Genomic DNA, 27,740 nt, shown 5'->3' with positions numbered 1-27,740 from the left:
AATGGGCATTGAAACAATTTAAGGAATATACAATTGAACATCATAAATTATGCAGCTTAATATGCAACTAAATATCAACTTAATATACAAGTTACTATGCAGTTGAACCCCAAATGGGCAATATCAACTGAACAAGACATACAAGAGAATGTATCTCAAACATCACTGAGAAGCACATGACTGAAACAGATTTCATCTGAGAAAGCATATGAGTTCTACTAAAACAAATCGTAGCCAACATACTTTTAAACTATGAGAACGAAGCTTATGAGACTGCAACACATTTAATTTCACACATCATGCATACAACTGTATAAGCTTATACATGATCACAAGTACTCAGATCTGATCACAGCCCACAAAATAATAGGAAAATCCGACTTAATAGCAATCCACAAAATAACGTATTACTCAAGTATTAAAACCATCAAAATAATATAACATCTTTAAACTATCATACACTTAAAGATTTGCTATTTTAACAGAACTATAAGTTATGTGGATCCGATTCATAATTTGAACATAAATAATATAAATGTAATCATTATATATGTCAATTGCTAAGGATTGAACTTACTACAACCTGTGTTACACAGAAATCAAGATGTCCCATTTAACTTGCAGATAGAAGATGGTCCATTACACCAAATATGTAAATCAACCAAAATACTTCTATTTCTTAAAATTCAACCTATATTATCTTTCAAGTGTCGAAGTTTGTTCTTTCTTGGGCAAAGATGACAAAACAAGAAACATGCCAGCATTCGCGTCAAAATCTCGCAGTATTGTCATTAGCATAAACCTAATTAACCAAATGGCATGTTCACTATCATTGTACGGAACACTTAAAATAAAACCTATAGGCCTTCAAAATACAAAGTTATAGCATACATGATGATCATCAGACTCATAAGCACCTATAGGTGCATGCACAAACATTTTAGTAAATACTGAATGCTCACTCAGAATTCACAGGTCAGTCTTTATTCCGATATGTGTAAATATATATATATATATATATATATATATATATATATATATATATATATATTCTGCAGAAGTTGGATGCATCCGTTGCCAAGTACCTGCATTTGGGGAATCCTCTCACGACTAAAGCCGTCCCCTTAGGAGCGGACTCAACTAGTTATTCAGGTTATTGAAAATACATAGAATAACAGATGCCTGAACTAGTCTCAGTTGTTTCTACGTTTTGTCTGGGCGTACCCGCAAGCCAGTAATATCGAAACATAAAGTCTGTTCACACTGGTTGATGGATCATGAGACTTGCTTGTTGCGTGGTAGTTCACAGCTTAGGATCAATTGAATCGTCATGTTGCGTTTGACAGTTACACTGCTTACCTGTTTAACTGCATGTCTGCTTTAAACTGCTTAGCATGCTAAATTAAATGTTCTTAATTTAGTTTCCTATAGTCTCTCTTGTGCACCTACTAGCTTTTCGTGAAACTAACTCATTCTATGGGTACAAGTGATGATTAGGTACACCACGGGCGATGGCGCGGTGGCAAGATAGCTTCAAGACTTCTTGTTTCCTGCTCTTAGCTCGCGTCCTGGACGTTTTTAGGTTTTATAACGGATTTTCCTTGGATATCCGAATTTTGTACTATTTGGGGAACTTCTTTTAACGAAGGTGGTTTTTCCAAGTGTTTTGCAAGTTATATGGATTGTGAGTTTTGGTTCTTTAGCTAACGTTCCCAAAGTTGTCAGCTTGCCTTTTTAAATTCAATAAAAGAATAGTCTTCCACTGATTTCATAAACAAACTCTGAAGGAAAGAGATTTTTTCTAGTCTCTTGCCTGTTTCTTGAAAGGTTCGAAAGTTTCAAATTTTGGTGCGTTACACTTTCTCTCATGTATAGCAATGGTGGGCCAATAGGAATATGGATAGAATCTCTCTAAGCTGCAGTTTATATTATAATTTGGCTTGCTACTTCAATTCTCAAGCACAAATCTGTAAAAGTATCTTCAACAAGATACTACAACCGATAGAACAATATTCTTGAGAATAAATGTGTGAACATACGCACACCAAGAACACTTGTGCATAAAAGCACGAAATCACAAATGTGCAAATGCACTCATAAGTTTCATAAACAATAAAAGGTTGGGCAATAATCCCTAAAACCTTGAGAGGATACAAGAAGGAGTGCCCATATTTATAGGGCAAAAAGGAGACCTTGGAAGGGGCTCCACATAGTCGTTGGAGCCCCTCCAACGGTCACAAATGTGACCGTTGGAGGGGTCCAACGACTAGTGTGTTGGGCCCCTCCCAAGGTGAGTACACTTTGCTTTATTAAAAGAAAAAGAAATAAAAAGGAAAATACAAAACATATTCACGAAAAAGAATGTGTAAAATGCCTAAACTACCCCTAAGACTAAAGATAGAAATATATATATTTTATATATATAATAGGTAGATACATATACATATATATATAATATATGTATATGTATTACCTTATATATATAAAATATATATACGAAATTACAAGTATGATTTACATAATTTAACACCCCCCCCTCAAACTTAGGGCAAGATGACCGATAGTTTGCCAAGAAGGAAGTTGAACCGCGGCGCACACAAGGCTTTAGAAAATAAATCTGTCAACTGATATTCGGACGTGACATAAGGAAGATCAATGACTCCTCGGAGATATGCTTCACGAACATAGTGACAGTCCATTTCAATGTGCTTAGTCCGCTCATGAAAGGTGATTTTTCGCAATGTAGATTACACTCATGTTGTCGCAACACAGCTTGGTGGGCCCTTCAATTGTGATCCCCATGTCTTCTAGCAGTTGATGAATCCAAACAATCTCCATGGTAGTAGTTGTCATAGCACGATATTCAGCTTCAGTTGAGGAGAGCGACACCTTTTGTTGCTTCTTGCATCTCCATGAAATTAGTGAGTCTCCTAAAAATACGCAAAAACCAGTGGTGGAGTGACGGTTATTTGGGCCACCTCCCCAATCAGAGTCAGTATAAACAATTAATTTTAAATCGGAAGAAGAGGACAGAAAAACTCCCTTATTTAGAGTACCCTTTATATATCTTACGACTCGCAAGATGACACTCATGTGGACTGATGTTGGTGCATGCTGAAACTGGCTTGCAGTATGAACTGCATGAGAGATATCTGGTCTGGTAATACTCAGATACATCAACGATCCTACAAGTTGTCTGTAGGGAGTAGCATCAGAAAGAGGAACACTATCATCAATCTTCATTTTAGCTCCTACTATAGCAGAAGTTTCGCAAACCTTTTCATTTGTAATACTTGACCTGTCAATGATCTCAGAAGCAAGCTTAGTTTGAGATAAGAAATATCCTCTAAGAGAGTATGCTACTTCGATCCCCAAAAAATAAGTTAGAAAACCCAAATCAGATATTTCAAATTTGTCTTTCAAGATAGATTTTATACTCTTAACCCCGTTAAAATCACTCCCAATAATGAGCATGTCATCAACATATAATAATAGAATCACAATCCCTGCATTGGATTTTCTAACAAATAGAGCAGTATCAGTAAAGCAAGAGGAAAAACCACTTTCAATCATTACAGAGTTAAACCTATCATACCAAGCCTTGGGGGCTTGTTTTAGACCATAAAGTGCTTTTTGAAGCCGAAGCATTTTTCCCTTGGGAGTCTCCATTCCAGGTGGAGCATCCATATAAACTTCTTCGTTTAAATCGCCATTTAAAAAACATTTTTAACATCCATTTGATAGATGTTCCACTTGTTGATAGAAGCAACGGTTATAAGACATCAGACAGTGACCATATGAGCTACAGGAGCAAAAGTTTCTTCATAGTCGATGTCATATTCTTGACTATATCCTTTTGCTACCAATCGAGCTTTATATCTTTCAAGGGATCCATCACTTTTAGTCTTTACCTTGAAAACCCATATGCACCCTATTGTTTTCTTACCTTTAAGAAGATTTTGAAACTCCTAAGTTTTGGCTTTTCTCAGAGCTTCAAGTTCATTGTCCATTGCACTAATCCATTCAGGGCACTTTTGTGCTTTTTCGAAATTTCTAGGTTCTATATAAGAGTGAATGGCACTAAGACATACTTTATATTTAGGTGAAAACGAGTCATAGGAAATGAACCTAGAAGGAGTCTTTCTACTTCTCTCGGTTCTATGAGGGATTACTTTGCTTTGAGGAGCACTAGGACTCCCATCATCATATCTTTCAAGAGCACTTCTAAAGTTGTTTCGATCTCTATGAGTATAGGTGATAGGGTCTCTAGGTAATCCTTCATGTTGATGAGATGAAGGGAGCAAAGGAATGTTTTCATCAGTTTCAAATTCATTTTTGTTACTCTGATCTGACTCATCATCACTAGTATCATCGTCTTTATTTAGTAAATCAAATAGAAAAGAATAATCCACATCCTCATTATGAGGCTCACAATGTTCGAATCCACTAAGATTTTTCAAAAAACTCACATTTCTGGAAACATATAGTGTATCAATTTTGACATCATAACAACGAAAACCCTTATGGGTTTCAGAGTAGCCAAGAAAGGCACAAGGAATGGCCTTAGGAGAAAGTTTGTCATTCTTATCAGTAAGAACAAAACATTTACATCCAAAGACCCTTAACCTGCTATAATCAGGTTCCTTATAGTATAATTTTTCAAAGGAAGAAATTTTGCTTAAATTTTTTTATGGAAGTCTGTTTATAAGATAGACAGAGGTAAGGGCTGCCTCAGCCCAGAGGTTCTTTGGAATGTTTTGTGAAATTAGTAAAGTCCTAGTTGTTTCAATGATGTGTCTATGCTTTCGTTCGGCTAACCCATTTTGTTGAGGGGTTTTCGGACATGATTTTTGGTGAAGAATACCAAAATTTTCAAGATATCTTTTGAATTCATTTGAGAGGTATTTTCCTCCAGAGTCGGACCAAAAGATTTTTAGACATCCATTGAATTGATTTAAAATCATCATATGAAAAATTTTAAAGGTTGAAAAAACTTCATGTTTATGTTTAAGGAAATAGATCCAACAAAACCTAGTGTAGTCATCCACAAAAATCACATTGTATGAAAATCCTCCTTTTGACATTACTGGAGCCGGACCCCATACATCGGAATGGACAATTTCAAATGGTTTTGTTGTAAACATGGGTCTTTGAGGAAAAGGCAAACTTTTCATTTTCCCAAGAATACATTCATTACATAGAAAATCACTTTTACAAAGATGTTTAATAAAAGGCAAATAGGAGATTTTAACAATATTGGGATGACCCAATCTCTTATGCCATACATGAATATCTTTGTTTTGAACAACATTACAAAATTGATTCTTGGGAACTTGAAGAAAATCAACGTAGTAGAGGTCTCCTCTTCTAGAGCCTTCCCCAATCAATCTCCCGGACTGGCGATCCTGTATCCAACATTTATTAGAAGAGAATTTTATATCGCAACCATGGTCCGAGAGTTGGGAGACGGAAAGAAGATTTAGATTAAGTTTTGGGATAAGACGAATTTTTAGAACAAAGAAGTCTTGTTTTTCAAAATTGCCTATTTCATTAATCTCAAGAGAGGTACCATACGCGGTTGAGACAAAGGATGGAAGAGAATTTTTAGAAAAATTTGAAAGAGAGCAAGTACTTGGGGTCATATGAAAGGATGCCCCAGAATCTAAAAGCCAAAATGTCTTACCGAGGGAAGAAGATGACATAGCAGCTCCGGAAATGCTTCCCTTGAGAAGAGGCTGCAATGCCTCTACGATTTGTTGAAGGGAGAGAGACTCATTTGATGATGAAGGTCGTTTTTCTGCTTGGGATGCCATAGCCGTTGCAATTAATTTCTTCCATTTAGGACACATAGGTTTGATATGTCCTGGTTCTTTACAAAAGTGGCAAGTCAATTTGCTATAGTCTCTTTTGCCATATCGATCATTTCCTCCTTGACCTTGGTTCTTGAAATGAGGAGGTCTATAGGTCTTCACGTTATTCCCCGGTCTTGACACGGCATTAACCATTTCACTATCTTCTTGAGTAGAAGAGGTAACAAGAATGCTAGGATTATTCTTGCTAATCCCCATACGGGTTTCTTCACCACTTAGCTTGGTGATTACATCTTCAAGAGAGGGAGATGTGAAAGCGGAGAGAAGAGAGGACCGAACTTGTTCAAATTCGGGTCTAAGCCCATTTAGAAAATTGAAGAACCGGTCTTCCTCAAGTTGTTTGTGCCTTAATTCGATTGCTTCTCCACTCCATTGTGGTTTAAGAACGACAAGCTCGTCCCAAATAGAGGATAATTCGGCAAAGTACTCCCGAATGGTCATTTCATTTTGTTGGAGAGTCAAAGCCCTCTTTTGGAGAAAGTACTTGTGAGATAGGTCTCTTGAAGTTATTGTAAATGTTTTGTTCTTTTTCAAGGACAAGACAAACTCTCACCAAAGGCTCTTGAATGTGCTTTTATTGGTTATGGTGAAAATAAAAAAGGATATAGGTATTATGACGTTAAAAACAACAAACTTTATGTTTCAAGAAATGTGACTTTTCTTGAAGATCAAAATAGATTTGAACATAAAAAGCCCAAGGAAGATTTTGATTATTCCTTTTTATTTGACTTACTTCCTAGAGATGACTCTAAAAAATCTAATGATACAATTTGGGATAGTAAGATTGTTTGTGATAATAAGAATGTTTGTGATAACCATGCTCATCAAAGAGATGATTCTCCTAGTGAGAATCCTAATGATATTCATGTATATACTCGGTATGAGGGAAATGAGCATCAAAATGCTTTTGACATATATTCACAAAATCTCCCTTTAAATGATCAAGTTGAGGAATCCTTCCCTCGACAATCCTTTAAGAGCATTAGACCTCAAAAATTTGTATCATATGACTCATTTTCCCCAAATTATAGATCTTGTCTAACGATGATCCATTCCTATCATGAGCCTTCTAACTTTAAAGAGGCTAAGCAATACTCTCATTGGATAGATGCCATGAACCTAGAATTAGAAGCAATCGACAAGGCCGACACTTAAAAATTTGTAACTATCCCTTTAGGTAAAAAGGTTATTGGTTGTAGGTGGGTCTATAAAGTAAAGACTAAAAGTGATGGGTTATTAAAAAGATACAAAGCTAGGTTAGTTGCTAAGGGATATGCATAAGAATATGAAATTGATTATGAAGAAATGTTTGCTCCAGTTACAAGGATGACGAGTGTTAGAACTCTAATAGCCTTAGCATCAATCAAACAATGGTCTATCTACCAACTAGATGTCAAGAATGTTTTTTTAAATGAGGATCTTTGTGAAGAAGTCTATATGGATCCTCTGTCGGGTCTTGAAATTGAAAAAGGAAAAACACTTAAGCTTAATAAAGTTTTTTATGGTCTTAAGCAAGCTCCAAAAGCTTAGTATGACTTCTTCAGTAAAGTTATTCTTGATAGTAGATTTACTTATTATAATGACACTACTCTTTTTGTTAAGAACGCAGGAGACCACGTAACTATCTTACTTTTGTATGTCGATGATATGATCATAACGGGGAATGATAAAAAGGGCATTGAGTTTATTAAAAATATTCTTAAAAATAATTTTGATATGTCTGACCTTGGATTTCTAGAATATTTTTTTGGGATTGAAGTTGCATATTTTCCTCGAGGATATATTCTTTCTCAAATAAAGCTTGAATCAAATATTATTGTTAAGTCCGGCTTGACTGGTGAAAAGAAAGTAGAGACTCCAGATGTAATCAATGCTAAGATTAGAGCCAATGATGGACCTCCTTTAGAAGATCTCACTCCTTATCATCAATTAATCGGATCTCTAACATATTTATCTATTATCATGCATGCTCATGTTGTACACAGTGCAAGTCAGTTCCAGAATACTCCTACTACTATTCGCATGGCAATTGTCATGCGAATTATCAGATATCTAAAGGAAACTATAATAAAAGAGCTATTCTTATCCTCTTCTTCATCTCCAAATTTAATTTCTTATACTAACTCTGATTGGGGTGAAAACCCCAATTATCGTATTTCTACCATAGGTTATTGTGTTTTTCTTAGAGAATCAATAATTTTTTGGAGATGTAAGAAGCAACAAAAAATTTCTCTCGAGTATAGCGTGATGGCCACCACTACAACTAAATTGGTTTGGTTAAAAAGTTGGATCAAAGACATGGGAGTTATCATCTCTATTCCTTCAAAGCTATGATGTGACAACAAAAGTGTCATCTACATTACTAGCAACCATACATTTCATAAACGAATAAAGCACATTGAGATAAATTGTCATCATGTTCGAGATGAGGTTTTACGGGACACTATTGAACTTTCATACGTCACTTCAGAATATCAGCTTGCGGATTTCTTTACCATCCCCTAATTTTTTTTCTTCTAAGAAAACTTTCGGTGATCTCACCATCAGTTTGAGAGGGGTGTTAATATATATATATATATATATATATATATATTATTTCCCTGTTATCTTTTGTAATGCCTACTACGAGCAATTTAGTCTTTTTCTTATTATGTAAATAGACATGTCCACTAGGGACATTTTTTACCTTTTTTATTTTTCTTTCTTTTTGTATTTTTTCATTTGTGAAGGGGCAAGAGGGTCCAACCCATAGAGTCATTTGGACCCTCCCCAATGGTCACAAATGTGACCGATGGGGAGCTCCCAACGACTCTATAGGAGGCCCCCTTGGTCCCATAAAGTGTATAAAAGGGACTTTTGCCCCCACCTCTCGCTAATGCTTTTTATAGTATTTCAATGTATTATTTTTTATATTTCAAGCTTTCTCTCTCTCTCACACACACACATTGTGTGTGTTTGGTGCCCAGCCCTTTGTGGCTTATTGTATTTTGCCCATTAGTGGCTTCTTGTTTATGTGCTTGTTCGTTGTAAAATACTTTGTGACATTGTTCTTTGCACTAGTGTTTCATTACAAGTTTTGCCCCATGTCATCCAAACAAGGCCTAAGTGAAACATTTTGGGGACTTTTCTCTCTCTCAAGGGGGACTCTTCTTCTTCTTCCTCTCTCCGTCAAGAATTATTAGTGATTTTAGTTGTGTTTGGTCTTGAACCCCCCCCCCATAAAACTGAAATTTCTGAGACGCAGAGGCAATGTTGTTAGAATTAATTAATTTAATTTGACCTAATTTATGAAGCTAGATTTTGTGCAAATGTGCACATAAAAAGACCTAATTTATGAAGCTAGATTTTGTGCAAATGTGCACATAAAAAGAATGAGCTAAGTGTTAATGTATGGTGTAAACAAGAAAAATAAACATTTTCAAAAGGTAAACCAGAATATCTTTTGGTATATGTAGGTAGCTTATTATGATTGATTCTACTATCTAACCAAATGGACCATTTGAGACTCCTTTGAAATTGACATCATCTCTAAATTTAGATTGTCAATCAATGCATGCAATATCCACTTGCACTTTGTCCCCGAAACATGATTTCCTGCAGTTCATAATCTTTTACCTTTTTTTTCCTGAAAGGAACATTACCATTCAACCATGGCCATTAGGCCCAATACTATTCATGCTCAATTGTGCATGATCAGATAAGTGAAGTGAACATTACATGGGACAAATCAGAGTTACCAGTCGAGGAAGCGGGAGCGGGAAGCGAGGCACTTTCAAAAATTTAGGAAGCGGGGAAGCGTGGGACCACTTAGAAGAAAATTCCGAACCGTCTCGGAAGCGACCTAGGAAGCGAACCGGAAGCGAAAAAAAATGAAAAAATGGGGGAAGCGCGCTTCCCAAAAAAGGGGGTGCTTCCCCTCACACTTCGGAAGCGCGACGTTTCGCGCTTCCCCTTTTACCTAGGCGCTTCCGGTAACTCTGGGACAAATACATATGGGGACTGGCAGTTTTATACTATTGAGTCACAAAGCCATAATGGGCTAACACCGAATATGGCTATCAAAAAGTATCTCCCAAAACCCAAAGAAAAAATGATAGACAAAGGACATACAATGTACCTTTGTGCAACAGATAAAATCTTGGTTGTTGGCAGATGATAAGCACACGTTCTCAAGCACTAAAGAGATGAAATACATAATAACCTGTTCACCAGTCGCAACATAAGCTTAGAATTTGTTAGAAATCAAGCAAAAAAGCAACGAAATTGACACAATCAATCTGGTTCAAAAATAAAATATTCTCACCCTCCATCACCTATGAAATAGTTAAAAGACGCATTACCTGAGGTTGAGTATTCTTAAGGTCTTCATATCCCCTTTCCAAGCATGTTCTTACAGTTGAATCCAAAGCAATATCCAAAAACATAAAATCCTTGGATGTTCGTTGCAGTTTGAGTAGAATTGGGCGTATTGCTATGCGAGATTCCAATAGTTTCTGCAAAAATATTGTTGAAATCTAATGTTTCTTTTTATGATACATATGGAGGAACAGAAAATAGACAGAGAAAAGAATGATTCACTTTGCATTTTAATAAAATACATCCACGATGTGATATCCCATCTTTATCTGATTGTTCTTGAAAGTGATTTCCATGAATATGATTAAAAAAATACTTCAACGGTGGTAAAAGAGTACCCACCAACAATATACTTAGTAGATTGTATATCCAATTTGACATGAAGTGGACCTAAATTATGAATATAGTACCTAAAATTAAACATGTTATGTTGGGCATTTGCATGTTTACTTGAAGGAAAAGAATTTAGAAGCACGGCTAACATTTAAAAGCATTCAATGGAGTCCAAGAAAGGCTGCAGCCAGAACATCTTCAAATTGTAGGTAGCAAAAAAGCAACAAACACCTTAACGGCTTTATATTGAGACACAATTATCATCTTCAACCTGATTACATGGATGAATAGAGATATCTGTATAGTATCTCACATTCAATATCTTTATAATGGCATCCTGCCCTTTTACAAGTCTCTAACAGTTCCAAGGTTTTGATTCCTGTTCTCTCCAAAACATAATGGACCAGTTTCCATCCATCAGGGGACCTACTTTTCTGTTATTTTAACGTTTGGCCAATAACACTACTTTTCAAGGCTCAGCAAACTTAAGCTTGCATTTGAAAGAGTCTGATTTACTAAATTAATAATCAATTTTCCCATAGTTCATCTCACACAATTGCACCACAAACCAACACAAACATGTCTTGAAAATCACTAGTGAATGGACCAGATTGTTGAGAAATCAATTAATTGGCCAGTTTGCATCCCAATGAGCATGCTCTCGGCCATACAATATTAAGCAATTTTCTCATAGTTCATCTCTCACAATTGCACCACAAACCAACACATCCATGACTTCAAAATCACTAGTGAGTGAACCAGACTGTTTGGGAAATCAATCAACTGGCCAGTTTGCATCCCAATGAGCAGGCTCATAGCCATATCTGGAGTGTACATTGTACTTCTCTCTCCATTTGTGCATGTGTGAGTGTGTGCAAGTGCATGTGGGCATCTGTTTGTTCATGCCCATGCAAGCCACGATTAGAAAAGCAACAAAATTTATTCACAACCAAACCTCCAATAACGGCCCAGCATTACGATCATCAACATGTGCTTGGACGAACCGCAGGGATTCCTGGATCAAAAACTTTACGCATTACATTTAAGACTGAAAGAGACTTTCATTAAATTTTTAGTATTCACTAATTTGAGGAAGAAACAACCATTCCAAATAATTTGTCAGTTTGCTATGAAATAAGTGTCAATAGAGATTATCATACCTTCAATGCTGGAGACATATCATTATTGCTACCATACACACTTGCAACTCCAGAACCCTGTGATTGTGCATGAAATAATAGTCAAAGTAAATAAAGGTTGATGAAGTGCTAATTAAACAACAAATTTGAGGAATTTTTTTGACCAACCTGTTGAGAGTGTGGACCCAAACAAGCTGCAATTGCAGAATCAAGGTCCGCACCAGAGTGAACAGCCTATGCATATTCAGCAATTCAAATAAGCATCTAACAATGACCAATTTTTCCTTAATATGAAATAAAATGGCAGTCCTATAATTGGACTAATTAATGGTTTTTTTATTCACAGTAGCAGGGGAATATCCCCACAAACAAAGTTACAATTCCATTACATTCGATGTGCCCTGTTCAAAAGCCTCTATGCTATATCCATACAGTATTTCATATCCTATGAGCTATACTACGTTGATGCTCCTACTAGCAACGTAGCCAATTATACCAGAGCGTGCGTACTACATGAAGCTAGCTTTTAGTGAATGAAATTTTCAACGCTTATGACAACTCTGGCTCAAAGTCCAAGCATGTCTAACTATTTCTGAAATAGATAAATATAATATATGTATATATATATATATGTATGTATTTATCTAGGTACATAAAAACACATATATATGCAACTATCATCTTTTCTTTCAGGCCTCATCTGTTGTGGATAATCTGCAAAAATGTCCCTGTTACCCTGCACTGCACTCTGATCAACTCATTTTTCCAATGTGCAACTCCACCACAAATCTAGTAGATAGGGTAGATTGAAGCACACCAACAGAGGAAGGAATTTCATCAGTAGCACAAATCCCTATTTCAAATTATGCTGTGATCCTTGTGCATCAAAGGTCAAAACAACTCTGAATAAGCCTTATCGTCTCATATGTGGTAGTCTTATCATGGTTGGAGAGTAAATCTCAGCTAAGCAAATCCTTTAAGTTTCCAATGCAAAGGTACCACCTCATAAAAAGTGTGAACACCACTACTAACCACCACTCCCTCTAATCAACAACTGTAATCTGCTAACTAAGAAGATCTAGAGGAAGATTAGGTTTAATATCAAAAATATTATCAAAACAGATCAGATATCCCAATCCAAAGAATGAACTGGAAAGGCCTTTCATGTGGGGTTGGGGGGGAAATGCCAAAGTATTGTGCAGGATCATGGTAGACACTAAGGGCATGTTTGCAAGCACTTTGCAGAAGTGGTCTTGAATCTGAACCTTTCTCTCTAGAATTGGAAGTCACTCCTTCAACCCTATGACTCCCTTTCTCTCTGAGTTGGGGAATCATTTTCCTTTTTGATGCATTGCCCCATATAACCACAAGGAGACCATTTTCTGATGTTTGCAATCAGGTGAAAAAATGGTTATCTGAGAATTATTCTCTCAAAATTAGAGAGTGATTCTCCATTGGGTGTAAGCAAACATGCCGTAAATTTAGAAGGAATATAGATAAAATAGAAGTTCTAGAAGAATGTAAATGCTTGAATAACAACTATGTCAGTCTCAGAACATTGAGGGATGAAGAGAACACTATAAACCATTATTACTCATTTTATTGAGGAATAAGAGGATCAAATTGAAGAGAGAAGAGTATTCTATTTGCTTCAGGGTGTTAGTCCCTATAGAAAACCATAAAATGAAGATGTTGGGTTGGAAAGACTTTCCTTCTAACGCCACCATGTATTCCTTAGTTTAAACTTAAAGAAAAAAAAAGAAGAATTGATGGATACAAGAACTAGAGGGTCCGCCCTTTTTAGTGAGACAAGCATGTAAAACTCCATGCTCCAACAGAGACAAGGTGTGAGGCAAGGAGCTAGAATTCATAGTTATGCTAGAGGAATGCTAACTTTCAAAGAGAAGGAGAATCTCTCTTTGACTTACTGCAGAAAAAGGTCAACATGATAAAGACCATCGAAAAAACCAAACTCCAAAGAGAATCATGGCCAGAAGCATCGTTGGTAGAATGGTGCCGAGTGATAAGGGTGCGTCCTCCAATGAAAGAGGTATTAACCATGATGGAGTCTAGGCTGGGAAGCAAGCTAAATGAGCCAAGTTTCCCTGATTGAGCTGAGCTAATTCAGGTTAGAGCCAGGTCAAGCTTTATTGCTTGACAGCAGGCTGGGATAGCTGACAACAAGCTTAAGGCTAGACTGGATTTGCTCCTTCAAATTAAAGGAATCATTTATGTACTATTATTATTTTTAAGAAGAGGGGCAAGCACATCCAAACATCCAACATAGTGAATGTGAAGCACTACTCCCAACCATCCACTCCATAATATAACTTATGATACATGGAAAACACACATGCAAGCATGTGCTCGCATGCATGCACACATGCATTTTACAAGCCAAGACAAGCTGGTAAGCAAGCTGCATCACAAGCAGCTTGGTTCATGCACGAGCTCTATTGGAGTTATTGAGCAATCTCAAACATCTCAATCTGTGCTGAAATTTGAAGGTGAAAATATTTTAAGCATTCAATGCACAGATCTGTGGCTTTAAAACTTTCCACTTGATCTGATCTAACGAGAAGAATGCATTTCCTTAAGCTTAAATGAAGAAGGTTTTATAAAGGAGTAAACCACGTTTATAAAATAAAGGGTTATATATGGATTTTGAAACATGCATCTGGGTATTGGTTTTAATTGCAGAAGAAACAAGCTTTGTTTATTAAGGGTTAAATCACTATGGTCCTATTACATGTTGGTAGTATTATCCTCGTGATGACAAATGCGCTTTATCTTGAAGAGATCAATAAAACTCTTTTATGCTCCTTTCAAATGAAGGATTTGGTACAAAGAAAGTTTTTTTCTTGAAATAGGGGGATAGAAGAAAGTATGTGCCGTTAGTAGGTCAACATGGTATGCTGTGTATCTTGAAGAAAATTGTTTGTCTTCCAAGCCCATTTAGTTTCCACCAGCCATAAACAAATGACTAGGGGTTGGAAATTCTTGTAAGAAACTTAATCCAATGCAAAGAGTATCCTTTCTCTCCTCCTTTGAAGAATATACAATAAAAAAGATGACAAGCAGTTCCAATACACCACAATAGCATGTCAACATAATCATAGTTAAGGCTAAATAAGTAACTTTAGCAAGTCCAACTAACTCTTTAAAATGACACTTTAACCATTTCTTTTTTTTTAAATGATTGAATGTGACTTTTGTGGTTCTTGTATAGTCAATGTTAAATCAGTGACTTTAGCAAGAAAAGTGATATAGGTGATCATATGAGCAATATGGTGAAAAGACAGGTGCCTATTCGAAAAGTTTTGAAACACAGGTAGTTAAATGCAATTTTGTCATAGGTTAGGCAGTTAAACTTATAATTCCCTAAAAAACATGGTAAATTCATTAATGAGAAACAAGAAAGGTAGATGAGACTGCTGACTCGTCCGAGTCTCAAAAAAACTCACCCAACTCGACCGAGTCTAGTCTTAACCGAGTCATACTTTTTTCTGACTCCGTTAGTGACCGATACAAGTCAACTTGGACGAGTCACAAGTTGACTCTCCGATTTTTCCAGCCATGCAATGGATTGGCAGCTCTTTGTCACATAGACATAAACTCAAGCATGAGGCATGACACATACATGCTTGGTATGACATAGGGGTTCTGTGAAACTAGGAAACGGGCACATGGAGGGTTTACATAAATAGGAACAAGCACACGCGCGCGCGCACACACACACACACACACACAGATTTTGTGTATGTGAAAACCAGTGTTGTGAGAGGCGAACGCCTCAGTACCTGAAGCGTACGCCTCAGAGGCGAAGCGCAAGCTCAAGGAACCGAGGCGTTGTAGTGAGGCGTTTGCAGGCTCGAAACGTATGCTTCACATGGGTGAAGCGCACGCCTCGCATCGAGGCGCGCTTCGCTTTTAAGGCGTACGCATCATCACCTCCGGCATCTCTCGTGGCCATTTTCGGCCGGTGATCTCTCTCTCTCTCTCTCTCTCTCTCTCTCTCTCTCTCTCTCTCTCTGTTTTCTGCTTCAAACCAACTTCATTATTCTCTTCACTCCTCTAAGTAACAAGTCCATTTGCATCTCCAATCAAGCATCAATCTGCCATCCACATTACTTAGTAAGATGATTCAACGTAGTTTTGTGTTATATGCTTCCGTTGTTGATGGACAGGCTAAACTTGACCAGATCGACAATTTTTTCTTTGACCGTTGTGGTTATTCTTGATGGGTTTTTTTGGGAGTGAGAAGTTGTCGATCAACTGTTTGATGAAATGCCTGCCTGAAAGTGATTGCATCCACGGAATCTCATGTTTTTGTTTCTTTACTATGTGTATCTTTTTATTTGAGAAAGTAGTTCTTGTTGTAAAACAATTTTAGTTTGATGCTTGAGGTGCGTGTGAATGGTTTTTGATTTGACCGTTGTTTATTCTTTGTAGGTCTTTTGGGGAGTGAGAAGTTATAGATCAAATATTTGACAAAATTCCTGAGAAAGATTATGTCCACATAATCCCATGTTTTCATTTCTCCATCCATTTTGAGTGTTACCATATGCATTTTTTATTTAAGTCAAGTAGTTTTGTATAGCAGTTCTAGTTTGATGCTTGAGGTGGTTGTGAATGTATGCTCTAAGAACTATTTGGATTTAGTTCCTTTATTTGAAGTTCTTTTTCACGTCAAAAGTCGAAGCAAATTTGTTGTTAAGATTCTTTCAGAAATGATAGGAAACAGTCAAAGTTTTGAATTTTTTGGCATTTATCTAACTTGTATACAATATTTAGTATGTTTCTACAATTTTCTGTATGTCAATCATGCTGATGTTTGTTTCCTAGTGTTGTAATTGTACTCACATGTGCCGTGTGTTGGAAGTATACATGCATCTATGTGCATTTTCAAAGCTAAGTTCAGTGGGATTTTGCATAAGCACACATGCATGTGGTTTGGCGTCAGGTAAATAGAAACTGATAGTCACTATGGGCAGAACTTCATACCCATTATTTTTAATGGTTCTTCTTCTTCTAATTTTGATCAATGGTAACTAGCTTTCTGTGAATTTTTTTGTCAGTGTCTAAATTCATTTATGAGTAGAAAATGGAAGTCTTTTTCCATCTGTGAATCTCCAAAGAAATATAAAACAGATCATTGAATTTAGTTATGTCGTTTATTAGTAGTTCTTATTTAAAATTTTCATTATTTTATTAATATTATATTTTTTATTATTTTGATCATGAAGCTTACGCTTCAACGCCTCGAGGCTTACGCCTCACTTCATAACAGGCTCAACGCCTCGCTTCGCCTCATCGCATTTAACAACCTTGGTGAAAACTGTTCTCATCGAATTGGGATTTTGGTGATCTTACAATTTTTTCAAAACCATATATCTAACATAAAAATAGCAAAAAGATGCAAAAGAGTGAGAAGGGGTCAAGTGTCATAAAAGAGGTGATTGCAAACTGATTGCATTTGTTATTGTTCAGGATGAACATGTACCAGGGTCACCGACGGGTTCAGAAACAATTCAGACATGTCCATGGCAGAATCCAGGTTCAAATCATGACCCAAATCCATTCTTAGTCTTACAAAGCATGAAACGCAGATCTGTCGTCATTCTTGGCTAAAGTCAATAGGATCTAAACCTTGTTGGATCCACGTGTATTAGGGCGATTCCAACAGAGTTCAGATCCAACATAATACCCAATGAGTTCTTGTTGATGACTTTAGCCCATGTGAGCAAGAATTTAAATTTCCAAACAAAAACCAGTTGAAACAAATAAACTGATCCCAAACCAGAAAAATGCAGATTAGATTTAAGTAAAATAAATCTAATCCAAAAATCACAGCAAGTTTCTTTTGTATTATTATTACCACACTTTTTAAATTTCTAGGCCCAGATTTAACGACATCTATCACAAAAATCTTTTCCTTTTCTTTTGTGATTTTTGAATACCCACAACCACACCATATCAGTCATGTAATATACAGGACTGATATACTTACATTTTTTTAATAAAGTTTTATTTTCTATTTAAGGTTAATGAAGTCCATGTCCTTTTAAAAAGTTAGGCACCGCTCCTTACACCCAATTAAGCATGCCTTCTAACCTTCTTTAATGGCATTACTTTTATGGTTGCATATAGTTTATGATTTTTTAGGTAGTTTTACATTCTAATTAAATTTATTGTTTTGAATAAGCTTAGACACCATCCCCCCCCACCCAATTAAGCATGCTGCTTTTTGCTTCTTTAACTATCCACCACTCCATTTGCCAATCTCAAGCCTAAATACTACTCTTTCTTTCTTTTTTCAATAACAAATTTTCTCTTTTTTATCGTATTTATTACATATAAATATAGGTTGCTCTTTTTCTGTAATTGAGAAACATTAAAAGTTTGAAACTACATGTGCTTGTCCTATTTTATTATACTTAGTTTTGTATTCATAAAAATATATACTTATATAAATAACATGTATATATGCATATTCATATATATCATACACATAAATACCTATATAATTTTTTCAAGTTATATGTATTATTATTATGTAATAAAAACACACTTATATGTTATTTTAACAATAATACATAAAGTTTCCTATTAAAATTTGCATATTTATCATTTATTTTAATAAATTAAATAAAAACTATGACCGCCCTAGTCGCCGAATTGCATATGGCTGATCCGTTACCAAGTCCTGAGAATGCCAACCATGATCCATTGTGCTATTCAACTTCAACTAACCTTCAATGTTTTCAAGTAGGATGTCAAATCACGAACAAGACCATCTTTAGACTCACGGCTGAAGTAAGGCGCTGATGTTATTGGACGGTCATAGCTTGCAAGTCTTTGTTTAGTAATTCCATTTGTGTTCAATGTCCTCCAGTAAACATCAATTTTGAAGTCAGCTTTAACATAGTCCAACAGGGCCTGCCCCAAAGACAAACATGTAAGAAACATGAATGGACCTTTTTCCTTAAATTCAAAATCAGTCTATGTAAAAAGCAAATTTACTTGACAAATTATAACATCATCAGGGCTTGTGTTGTTATGTAATTTTTGGTGCCACTCCTCCATCATTGCACTTTTGCAACCATTGTTTCTCTGCACAATAATAGTTTTGAGATTACAAAATTTGTCACAAACACCATCTCTACGAAAAAAAATAAAAGGGGGAAAAGCACATATAAAAGTTGCTACCTGAAGTACCAGTATTTCATCTCGTATTCTCTGCCCTACATCACCTTGACCTCCACGTCCTATGGAGGACATAATCAACCTTATAATTTCCCTATGTTCCACTCTATCAGTGTATATTCTTTGCAATAAATCTGTGAGCTTCTCTTGAGCTGCACTTATTTCACTGTGAAGCCAGAAATGATTTGATAGATTCATTATATGCAAGACAGCAGTTGTTTCTATGTCCAAATCAGAGAAACACATACAGTTAGTTGTGAAGGATGATGCCACTAGAAATGCCATAGAATGAAAAGAAAAGGTAAATAAATAAATATATAGAATCCATTAATATAACAAGCACAAAATAAAAAATGCAATGATGCAATCTTTACAAAGAACTTGTCCATAATGTTGTCTAACTTAAATAAACAATTAGAAAAGCTGCAATCTGCAAAAAAAAATTGGAAAATTGTTGACAATGCCATCCTGAATTACATAAAATTGCTCCCAAGGCCTCAAGGCCTAAACACAAATGGTGAGAGATGTTTAAACAAAAGAAAGAACTTAGAGAAAGAGAGAATTCATGATTTGCCAATGGTGAACAGCAAGTCATAAATCCTTTCACAAAACCATTAGCTCTTATAGACATTGGCATTTAAAGAGCAAATTATCCATGATCCTTACGAGATATCAGTTCTGAGAGCCTCCAAGAACATTCCAAAGTGATCTGAAGCAATCTGGAGTGGACATTTTTTGGGCACCAAATCATTTCTACAGTCTTCAGCTACAGAAGGGGTATTTTGGTTATTTTCTCTAAAAAGGCTCTCCTGACGTCTCAGCTGCATATTTTTTCATTATTTGCAGCAGTAATGTAAAATATTCAGATAATATGTGTATTATGTGGGGTATTATTCTAAATCATCTTGTAACCATATTGTATAAGGATCATCATGCATGGGACATCCATCAGGTCTGGATGCATTCTCCTGTTCTTTGGCTGCCTATTGCTTATTCTTTCTTCTCCTTCCACATTGGATCTGATTTTAACATCTTCATAAACACATTATAGTCTTTAAACCTGTTATACAAACCACAACCAGAATGAAGCAAATCACAAGATAAAGAGAAGAAAGAAAACAAGCGAAGACATGAGATTTACGTGGTTCGGCACTCAAGCCTATATCCACTGGCAAAAGCAGGAGCAAAAACTCCAATATCAAGATGCGACAAAATACAAAGATGAGATACAGCTCTCAAAACCCTAATCCCCAATACACCCGAAACTCTCAAGCCCAACTCTCAAAGGGGGTGGTTATATATATGATGAAGGGTATAAAACCCTAGCAAGTACAAAAGGGAAAATTACAAAACCTCATTGAAAATTCCCATTGTACATAGGGGTGTCAATGGGTCGGGTATGACTCAATCTCGACCAGTACCGGGTCTGATAGGGTCAGGGTTTGGTAACAAGAGAAGGGGTCCGATTTGTTAACTTGTATAGATATGCGAATGCATATATATATTCTTTAGATTTCTATGTATTTTTCTCTCTTTGTAATAGGTTATGCCCATTAGGGGCATTTTTGTCTTTTCCTTTTCTTGTAATTGTATTTTTAATTTTTAATTTTTAATTTTTTAATTGTTCTAACTGTTGGACTAGCCCTCTTGCTCCCTCCATTCTCTATTTATATGGGGTCTCTCCAATGTATTTTGTATGCTTGTCTTAAGCATTTTAAGTGTGAATAAAATATTACTTTTTTATCTTATGTTATGTACTATTGTGAGTGTACGCCCTGGTGGCCTTGTATTTGCCCATTGGTGGCTAGTGTATTGCCTTTGTGGCCTTGTGCATGTGCACTTTCTTGTATGCTCTTAGTAGCATTGTTAGTGTATTTGTGTTTGTGTTTCACTACATGGTATCAGAGCCTTGGGCTCTTGAGATCCTATTGTATATTTCTTTTCTACTCTTACTCGTGGTTGCCGAAAGAGACCATATTGGAGTGAAGGTTATCTTGATTAGTGGTGTGTTTTGCCTCCTACACCTTGCTTCTATTATGGTCGAGAAAGAAATTGTGACAGTGATCTCCTTCAAGTTCAATGATTCAAACTACCTCATGTGGACCACCACCATGAAAAATCATCTCAAAGGGAAGAAACTTTGGGGGTATGTGAGTGGAATGTCCAAAGAACCACAACTCAAAATCACAAAAAAAGATGGTGACCAAATCAAGGCTCTTGACGACAATCAACACGAAAAGGCTCTTAAAGAATACCAAGACAAGATGGAAGATTGGGAAGCCAAAAAATTTCAAATCTTGTCTTAGTTCATGAATAGCATGGAGCTCAAGATTGCCGCCTACATAGTTAAATTCAAAAAGGTGTGCAATGCATGGGTGTTTCCAAAGGAATGTTCATGAAAAAAAAATTGGCTCTTCCTCCAAGACATGAGGGACTACTATGAGATACTCTCTCCCTTATGGGATGAGTTGGCCTTTTCTCGAACCCAAGTGAGAAGGCTCTGCCATTGAGTTGAGACAAAAGCAACTTGAAAAGGAACATTTATTCTCTTTCATCTTTGGGCTAAGGACCAAATTTGAGCAAGTTAGGTCTTAAAAAACATAGCTTAACACGTCTAAGGGAGGAAGAGTTCTTATTGTATCTAGGCCTGACAACAATGTGAGAACATATAGATCTCACTTTGAAAAAACTAACCATGTTGGAGGAAGAAAAATCATGTCATTTTTGTAATAAACCGGGGCACATTAAGCCCGGAGTGTCCAAAACTCAAAAAAAAGGTGGCTACCATTAAAGAATCTTCCAAGAAGGAGTACAGAACAAGCAAGAAATGTAGTGACCTCAAAGACTTGTCTATCTCTCAACTTGCAGAGGCTCTTCAATAATTTCTTAAGGCATCTTCAACATCCACTACCTCTTCTCCACCCAGCATGTATTATTGGATTCTTGATTCCGATGTCTCTTTTCATATGATTCCTAATGAGTCCCTCTTATCCGAATGCACTAATAATTCCTGTAAATCTTTTGTTTATATCGTGGATGGTATTTCTTTGGAAACAAAATGTATTGAAACTTTTAAAGATATTTCAAATAAATTTTGTGTTCCAAAAGTTGAGTTATTTTCAAAGTTAACTTAAACTTGTTTTCAGTTTCTCAAATCTCTGAACATGGGTGCAAGTCTCTTTCTCATCTAAAAAATGTTGGGTCCAGGATCGTCAGTCGGGGAAGCTGATTAGGGAAGGCCATAGGAAAGAAGATATCTAAAATATGGATTTTCTTCACCTTCCTAAAGAATCTTTTTGTAATTTTGTAAAAAAATATATATTATATTATGGCATAAAAGATTAGGCCATCCAAATATTTCAAAATTATTTTTTTCCATTTTAAAAGGAATCTTGTAATGAAAAAAACTTTGTTTGTAAGGATTGAATACTTGGCAAAATGAAATCTATTCATTTTGGATATAGGCCTTTTGTTTCTATAAAGCCCTTTGAATTAGTGTACTCGGATGTATGGGGACCCGCTCCCGTTATATCAAAAAGAGGCTTTTCTTATTATGTAGTATTTATTGATGATTATACTCTGTATACTTGGATCTATTTCTTTAGGCTTAAATCCAAAGTGTTTTCTTGTTTTAAAGAATTTCATAAGTTTTTGAAAAATCAATTTGAAACCAACATTGTTATTTTTCGATCGGACTCGGAAAGAGAATATTTATCCAATGATTTTATAAATTATTTGAAAGAAAATGAAATCACCCATCAAAGATCTTGTCCAAAAACTCTTCAATAAAATGGTTTGGCCGAAAGAAAACATTAACATATCATGGAAACCACAAGAACCTTACTTATTTCTAAAAGTGTCCCAAAGAATTTTTGGTCGAAAGTGCACTTACCACGGTATATCTTATAAATAGGATGCCCTCATCTTCTTTTCAAAACATTTCTCCAATTGAAAAACTTTATAAAATCGCTCCTGATTTAAGTAGATTAAGAGTTTTTTATGCAAATGTTTTGTTCTTCTTAAAGAAAAAGATAAGTCCTCTCCTAAGCCATCAAATTTGTGTTTATTGGATACTCGGAAAATAAAAAAGGATGTTATGATTTAAAAAATGACAAATTATATGTTTTAAGAAATGTAACTTTCCTTGAAGGTAAAAATGATTTTAATATGGATAAGCTAAAGGATGACACCGAGTATTCTTACTTATTTGATTTATTGCCCAAAAATGATAATTATCATAATGATTGTGACTTAGAGATTAAGCATGTTAATAATGAGATTGAGCATATTAATAACTCTAGTGATTCCATAAATAATGATGTGCCTATTCAGCAATATTCTCGAATAACGGTTGAAAATCCTCCATGTGCATGTGATAGATTTACTCAAAATCAAACTCTAGAACCAAATGTTAGGAGATCTGATCAAATTTCTAGGCCCCACAATAGATTTGTCTCTTATGAGTCCTTTGCACCAATAGAGTTTGTCTTTGTGTTCATTCATTATTTCTATGAACCCTCGTCCTACTATGAAGCCAAAGACTCCGAAATGGGCAGATCCCATGAACCTAGAACCAAGAGCACTAAAAAAGGACAAAACTTGGGAGATTAAAGCATTACCTATAATGAAGAAGACCATAGGATGTAGATGGGTATTTAAGGTTAAAACTAAAGGAAATAGATCTTTAGAAAGATATAAGGCTAGATTAGTTGCTAAGGGTTACTCTCAAGAATATGGTATTGAGTATGAGAAAACGTTTTGCACCCATCGCACATATAACTAGTATAAGGACTCTTATTGCCTTAGCATCCATTAGGAAATGGTTTGTCTACCAATTAGATGTTAAGAATGTCTTTTTAAACGATGACCTAAATGAGGAAGTGTACATGGATCTTCCTCCCAATCTTAAGATCAAGAAGGGGAAAGTTCTTCAATTGAGAAAAGATTTATATGAGCTTAAGCAAGCTCCTAAAGCCTAGTATGATAGATTCAACAAGGTTATGTTGAGTTTAGGTTATAGATTTTGTTATACTGACACTGCTCTTTTTGTCAAAGATATGGGTTTTAATATTGTTATTCTTTTGTAGTACGTGGATAATATGATCATCAGTAGAAGTGATAAAAAAGGGAGAAAAAATATAAAATATTTTTAAAAATCATTTTGATATGTATGATCTTTGGATTTAATTGCTTAAATTGATGCAAACTGAGGAGGAAATCCTAGTGATAGAGTCTCAACTATTGGATTTTGTGTGTTTTTAGGGGATTGTTTAATATCTTGAAGGTGCAAGAAGCAACAAGTCTCGTTATCTTAAACGGAAGATGAATATTGTACATGGCAACAACAACTATAGAGATTATTTGGTTGAGAAACATTTTCAAAGATATGGGATATCGTACATGACAATGACAACCATGAAGATTATTTAGTTGAGAAACCTTCTCAAAGATATGGGAGTCATCATCTCCAATCCTTCGAAGATGTGTCGCGACAACAAAAGTGATATCTACATTGCCAACAACCACACCTTTCATGAACAACAAAACATATAGAGATGGACAAACACTATGTTAGAGAAGAGTATTTTAGAAGAAGAAGTGAGTTGGCCTACGTGACTTTTGAGGGTCAACTAGCATATTTTTTCACTAAGGCCTTACATTCACCTCGTTTTATTTCCCTTCTTAGCAAACTTTTGGTTATCACACCGTAAGTTTGAGAGGCCGTGTAAGTTTGAGGGGCAGTGTTAACTTGTATAGATATACGAATGTATATGTATATATAATTTAATATGTATATACCTTATATATGTGTTGATATATATATATATATATATATATATATATATATATATATATATATATATATCCTTTAGATTTTTATGTATTTTTCTTTCTCTTTGTAATAGGTCATGCCCATTAGAGGCATTTTTGTCTTTTCCTTTTCTTGTAATTAGCCATGCCCATTAGGGCATTTTTGTATTCTTATTTTTTTATTTTTGAATATGTTCTATCCATTGGACTAGCCCTCTTGCTCCCTCTATTCTCTATTTATAGTTTTATACGGGGTCTCTCTCATGTGTTTTGTATGCTTGTTTTAAGCATTTTAAGTGTGAATAAAATATTATTTTTTATCTTGTGGTCTCTTGTGTGCTATTGTGAGTGTGCCCTTGTGGCCTTGTATTTGCCCATTAGTGGCTAGTGTATTGCCTTTATGGCCTTGTGCATGTGCACTTTCTTGTATGCTCTTAGTAGGATTGTGAGTGTATTTGTGTTTGTATTTCATTCTTAGTTATTAAAGGCGACGGCCTAGGCGAAGCCCCCACCGCCTGGGCAACTAGGCTTGGGCGGTGGGGCCCTAATTTAGTGCCTAGGCATCACCTAGCTCGCCTAGGCTGGGACCGACTAGGCGTAAGCCTAAATCGGTCCTGCTTTTTTTTTTTGACCCACATGGGTCATATAAAAGGGAAAAAGAGGGGCCCTAATTGCCCCTTTTTCGCAGTCTCCCTCTCTCCTCTCACGGTTGCCCCTTTTTGCACCCTCTCCCTCTCTCCTCTCTCGATTTTTGCAAGAAGAGGATGACCAGGACCCAACCAAGGAACACGCTCTCTATTTCTCTCACACTCTCATTATCTCTATCTCTCTCATTCTCATTTTTGTTTTTGTTTTTTTGCAATAAGAAGAAGAGGACGACCCAGCCAAGGTATGCCCTCTCTCTCTCTCTCTCTCTCTCTCTCTCTCTCTCTCTCTCTCTCTCTCTCTCTCTCTCTCTCTCTCTCTGGCGATTGCCTCGAGGATCTCGAACTGGATGTGTTTGAGATTTTGGGGCTTTGTTTGTTTGATCGGTTCTTGTGCTTTTCCCGTCGTCTTTTCTCGGCTGGGGTTTGTGGGATTGTTGGTGCCTTTGCTTTGTTTTTTTTGGGAGATTTGATGGAATGGGTTTAGCCCTATGTCACATGGGTGCGGGTGCAGGTGCGGGGATACGACACTTTCAAAAAACTTGGGTGCAGGGGTGCGGCAAAAATATAAAAAATTATATATATATATATATATAAAGTCCAAAAGTTGGACATAAATAACCCTGGGTGCGTTGACTGCACCTAGGGTCAGGTTGACCGCATCTGGTGCAGGTGCGACGCGGCACCTAGTTGGCGAGTCCCTGTGACATAGGTTTAGCCGCTAAATGGTTGATGTAGGGCTATGGGCCATTTTGCTGTTAAAATGTAGTCTCTTTTATATATATATATATATATATATATATATATATATATATATATATATATATATATATATATATACTTAGATAGATACATGTACATATATACATATATATATATATATATATATATATATATATATATATATATCTCAAACCCGATAAGGATATTTATATAAATTCATGTATTTTACGCATATTCTCACTTGAGAATATGATTGTACTTTTTTCATTTTCAATTTCTTTTTTGTATTTTTCTTTGTACTTTTTTTCTTGTTTTTTATTTTTTGGACAGATGTGACATGAGGAGGCCCTCAATACACATGTTGGAGCCCCCTCCAACGGTTACATTTCTAACCGTTAGTCCGTTGGAGGGGCTCCAACGTATGTATTGGAGCCCCCCCATGTCTCCAATGCATTATAAATAGGGGTGATCCCCCCCTTTTGGGATCCAATATATTGAAGTTGATATTTTATGCTTTTGTGCATGTGTATCCGTGCCTTTGTGCACTTGTGAGAGTTCTCCTTTGTGCCTTTGTGCACACTTCGTGTTTCTAGCATTGTGTTTATACACAAAGTCTCTTTTTATAGAGATTTTCACATTTGCATGCATATTTTGTAGAGTTAGGTTATTCATGTAGCAACAAGGATTCTGTTGGGTGCTCTTTTAGAAGGAGGGCGAAAAAAGGCAATTGTTGGATGTTGGTTTCGTATCTGATTTTGGTTTCTGATGAAACTCCAAACCATTGCATTGCATCATGTTATGCCTTACTTTTATGATATTTTCGAATGAATTTTAATGATGGTATGAGGGGTTGATCTATGTGTGAGGGCGTGCTTGCTTGCTCGCTACATAATCTTTGTTTGTTATGTTCTCACCAATAGGGGTGGCAATCGGGTCGGGTCGGTGGGTTGGCGGGTTGTGTCGGTGGGTGGGCGGGTCAGCATACCTCAACACGAACCCGACCCGTTTATTAAACGGGTCGGCTGTGGCAAACACGAACCCGACCCATCTATTAAACAGGCAACCCGACATGACCCAGTTAACCCGTTTAATAAACGGGTTGGGTTGGGTAAACGGGTTGGCGGGCGGGTTGGCGGGTCGGGTTTGGGTAAACGGGTTGACCCGCCCGCCTAATCCGTTTATTAAACGAGTCATCCGGGTTGGCATACCCCTAACACGAACCTGGCCCGTTTAATAAGTGGGTTAGGCGGGTCGACCCGTTTATGACACGAACCCGTTTAAGCTAAACCCGAACCCGCCTAAGAGGCGGGTTGGCGGGTCGGGTCAGGTTTTGCCACCCCTAACTTCTCACTCACCTTGGGTTTATCATGTTAAATTATGTATCTCAATACATATTTTATATATATAATAAGTACTACATATACATGTACTATATATATGTATATGTATATATAGTACTTATTATATATATAATATGTATTTTTCTCAATATTATCCATAGGGGTAGTTTAGGTATTTCTTTTATTTTTACGCATACTCACTTTTCGAATATGCATGTAATTTCATCCTTTTCTTTTTTCTTTTCTTTTTGTCTTTTTCGTTTTTTTCTTTTTGACCTTGACTTGCCTTGGGGGCCCAACCATGTAGACGTTGGGCCC

At 36.2% G+C, this 27,740-nt stretch overlaps 1 protein-coding gene across 3 annotated transcripts in view; it reads right to left on the bottom strand.

Annotated features, from left to right (window-relative positions):
* Positions 1-27,740, bottom strand: part of PWD (phosphoglucan, water dikinase) — a 127,579-nt gene that overhangs the window by 94,647 nt on the left and 5,192 nt on the right. For 2 of the 3 annotated variants that reach the window (XM_089998639.1, XM_089998641.1), the window contains exons 12-19: positions 18,908-19,070; positions 18,722-18,811; positions 18,452-18,637; positions 11,867-11,932; positions 11,720-11,776; positions 11,515-11,574; positions 10,211-10,363; positions 9,988-10,071 (exon numbers count right to left, since the gene is read on the bottom strand). In XM_089998639.1, the coding sequence (XP_089854765.1) occupies positions 9,988-10,071; positions 10,211-10,363; positions 11,515-11,574; positions 11,720-11,776; positions 11,867-11,932; positions 18,452-18,637; positions 18,722-18,811; positions 18,908-19,070 (859 nt within the window). The remainder of the gene's footprint in view (positions 1-9,987; positions 10,072-10,210; positions 10,364-11,514; positions 11,575-11,719; positions 11,777-11,866; positions 11,933-18,451; positions 18,638-18,721; positions 18,812-18,907; positions 19,071-27,740) is intronic. The other variant, XM_089998640.1, reaches the window with a different exon arrangement.

This window comes from Nuphar pumila, chromosome 3 (genome assembly GCF_984573655.1).
Source record: "Nuphar pumila chromosome 3, dmNupPumi1.hap1.1, whole genome shotgun sequence".
In the NCBI taxonomy this organism is placed as follows: Eukaryota; Viridiplantae; Streptophyta; class Magnoliopsida; order Nymphaeales; family Nymphaeaceae; genus Nuphar; species Nuphar pumila.
This window is presented reverse-complemented; position numbering and strand designations above follow the sequence as displayed.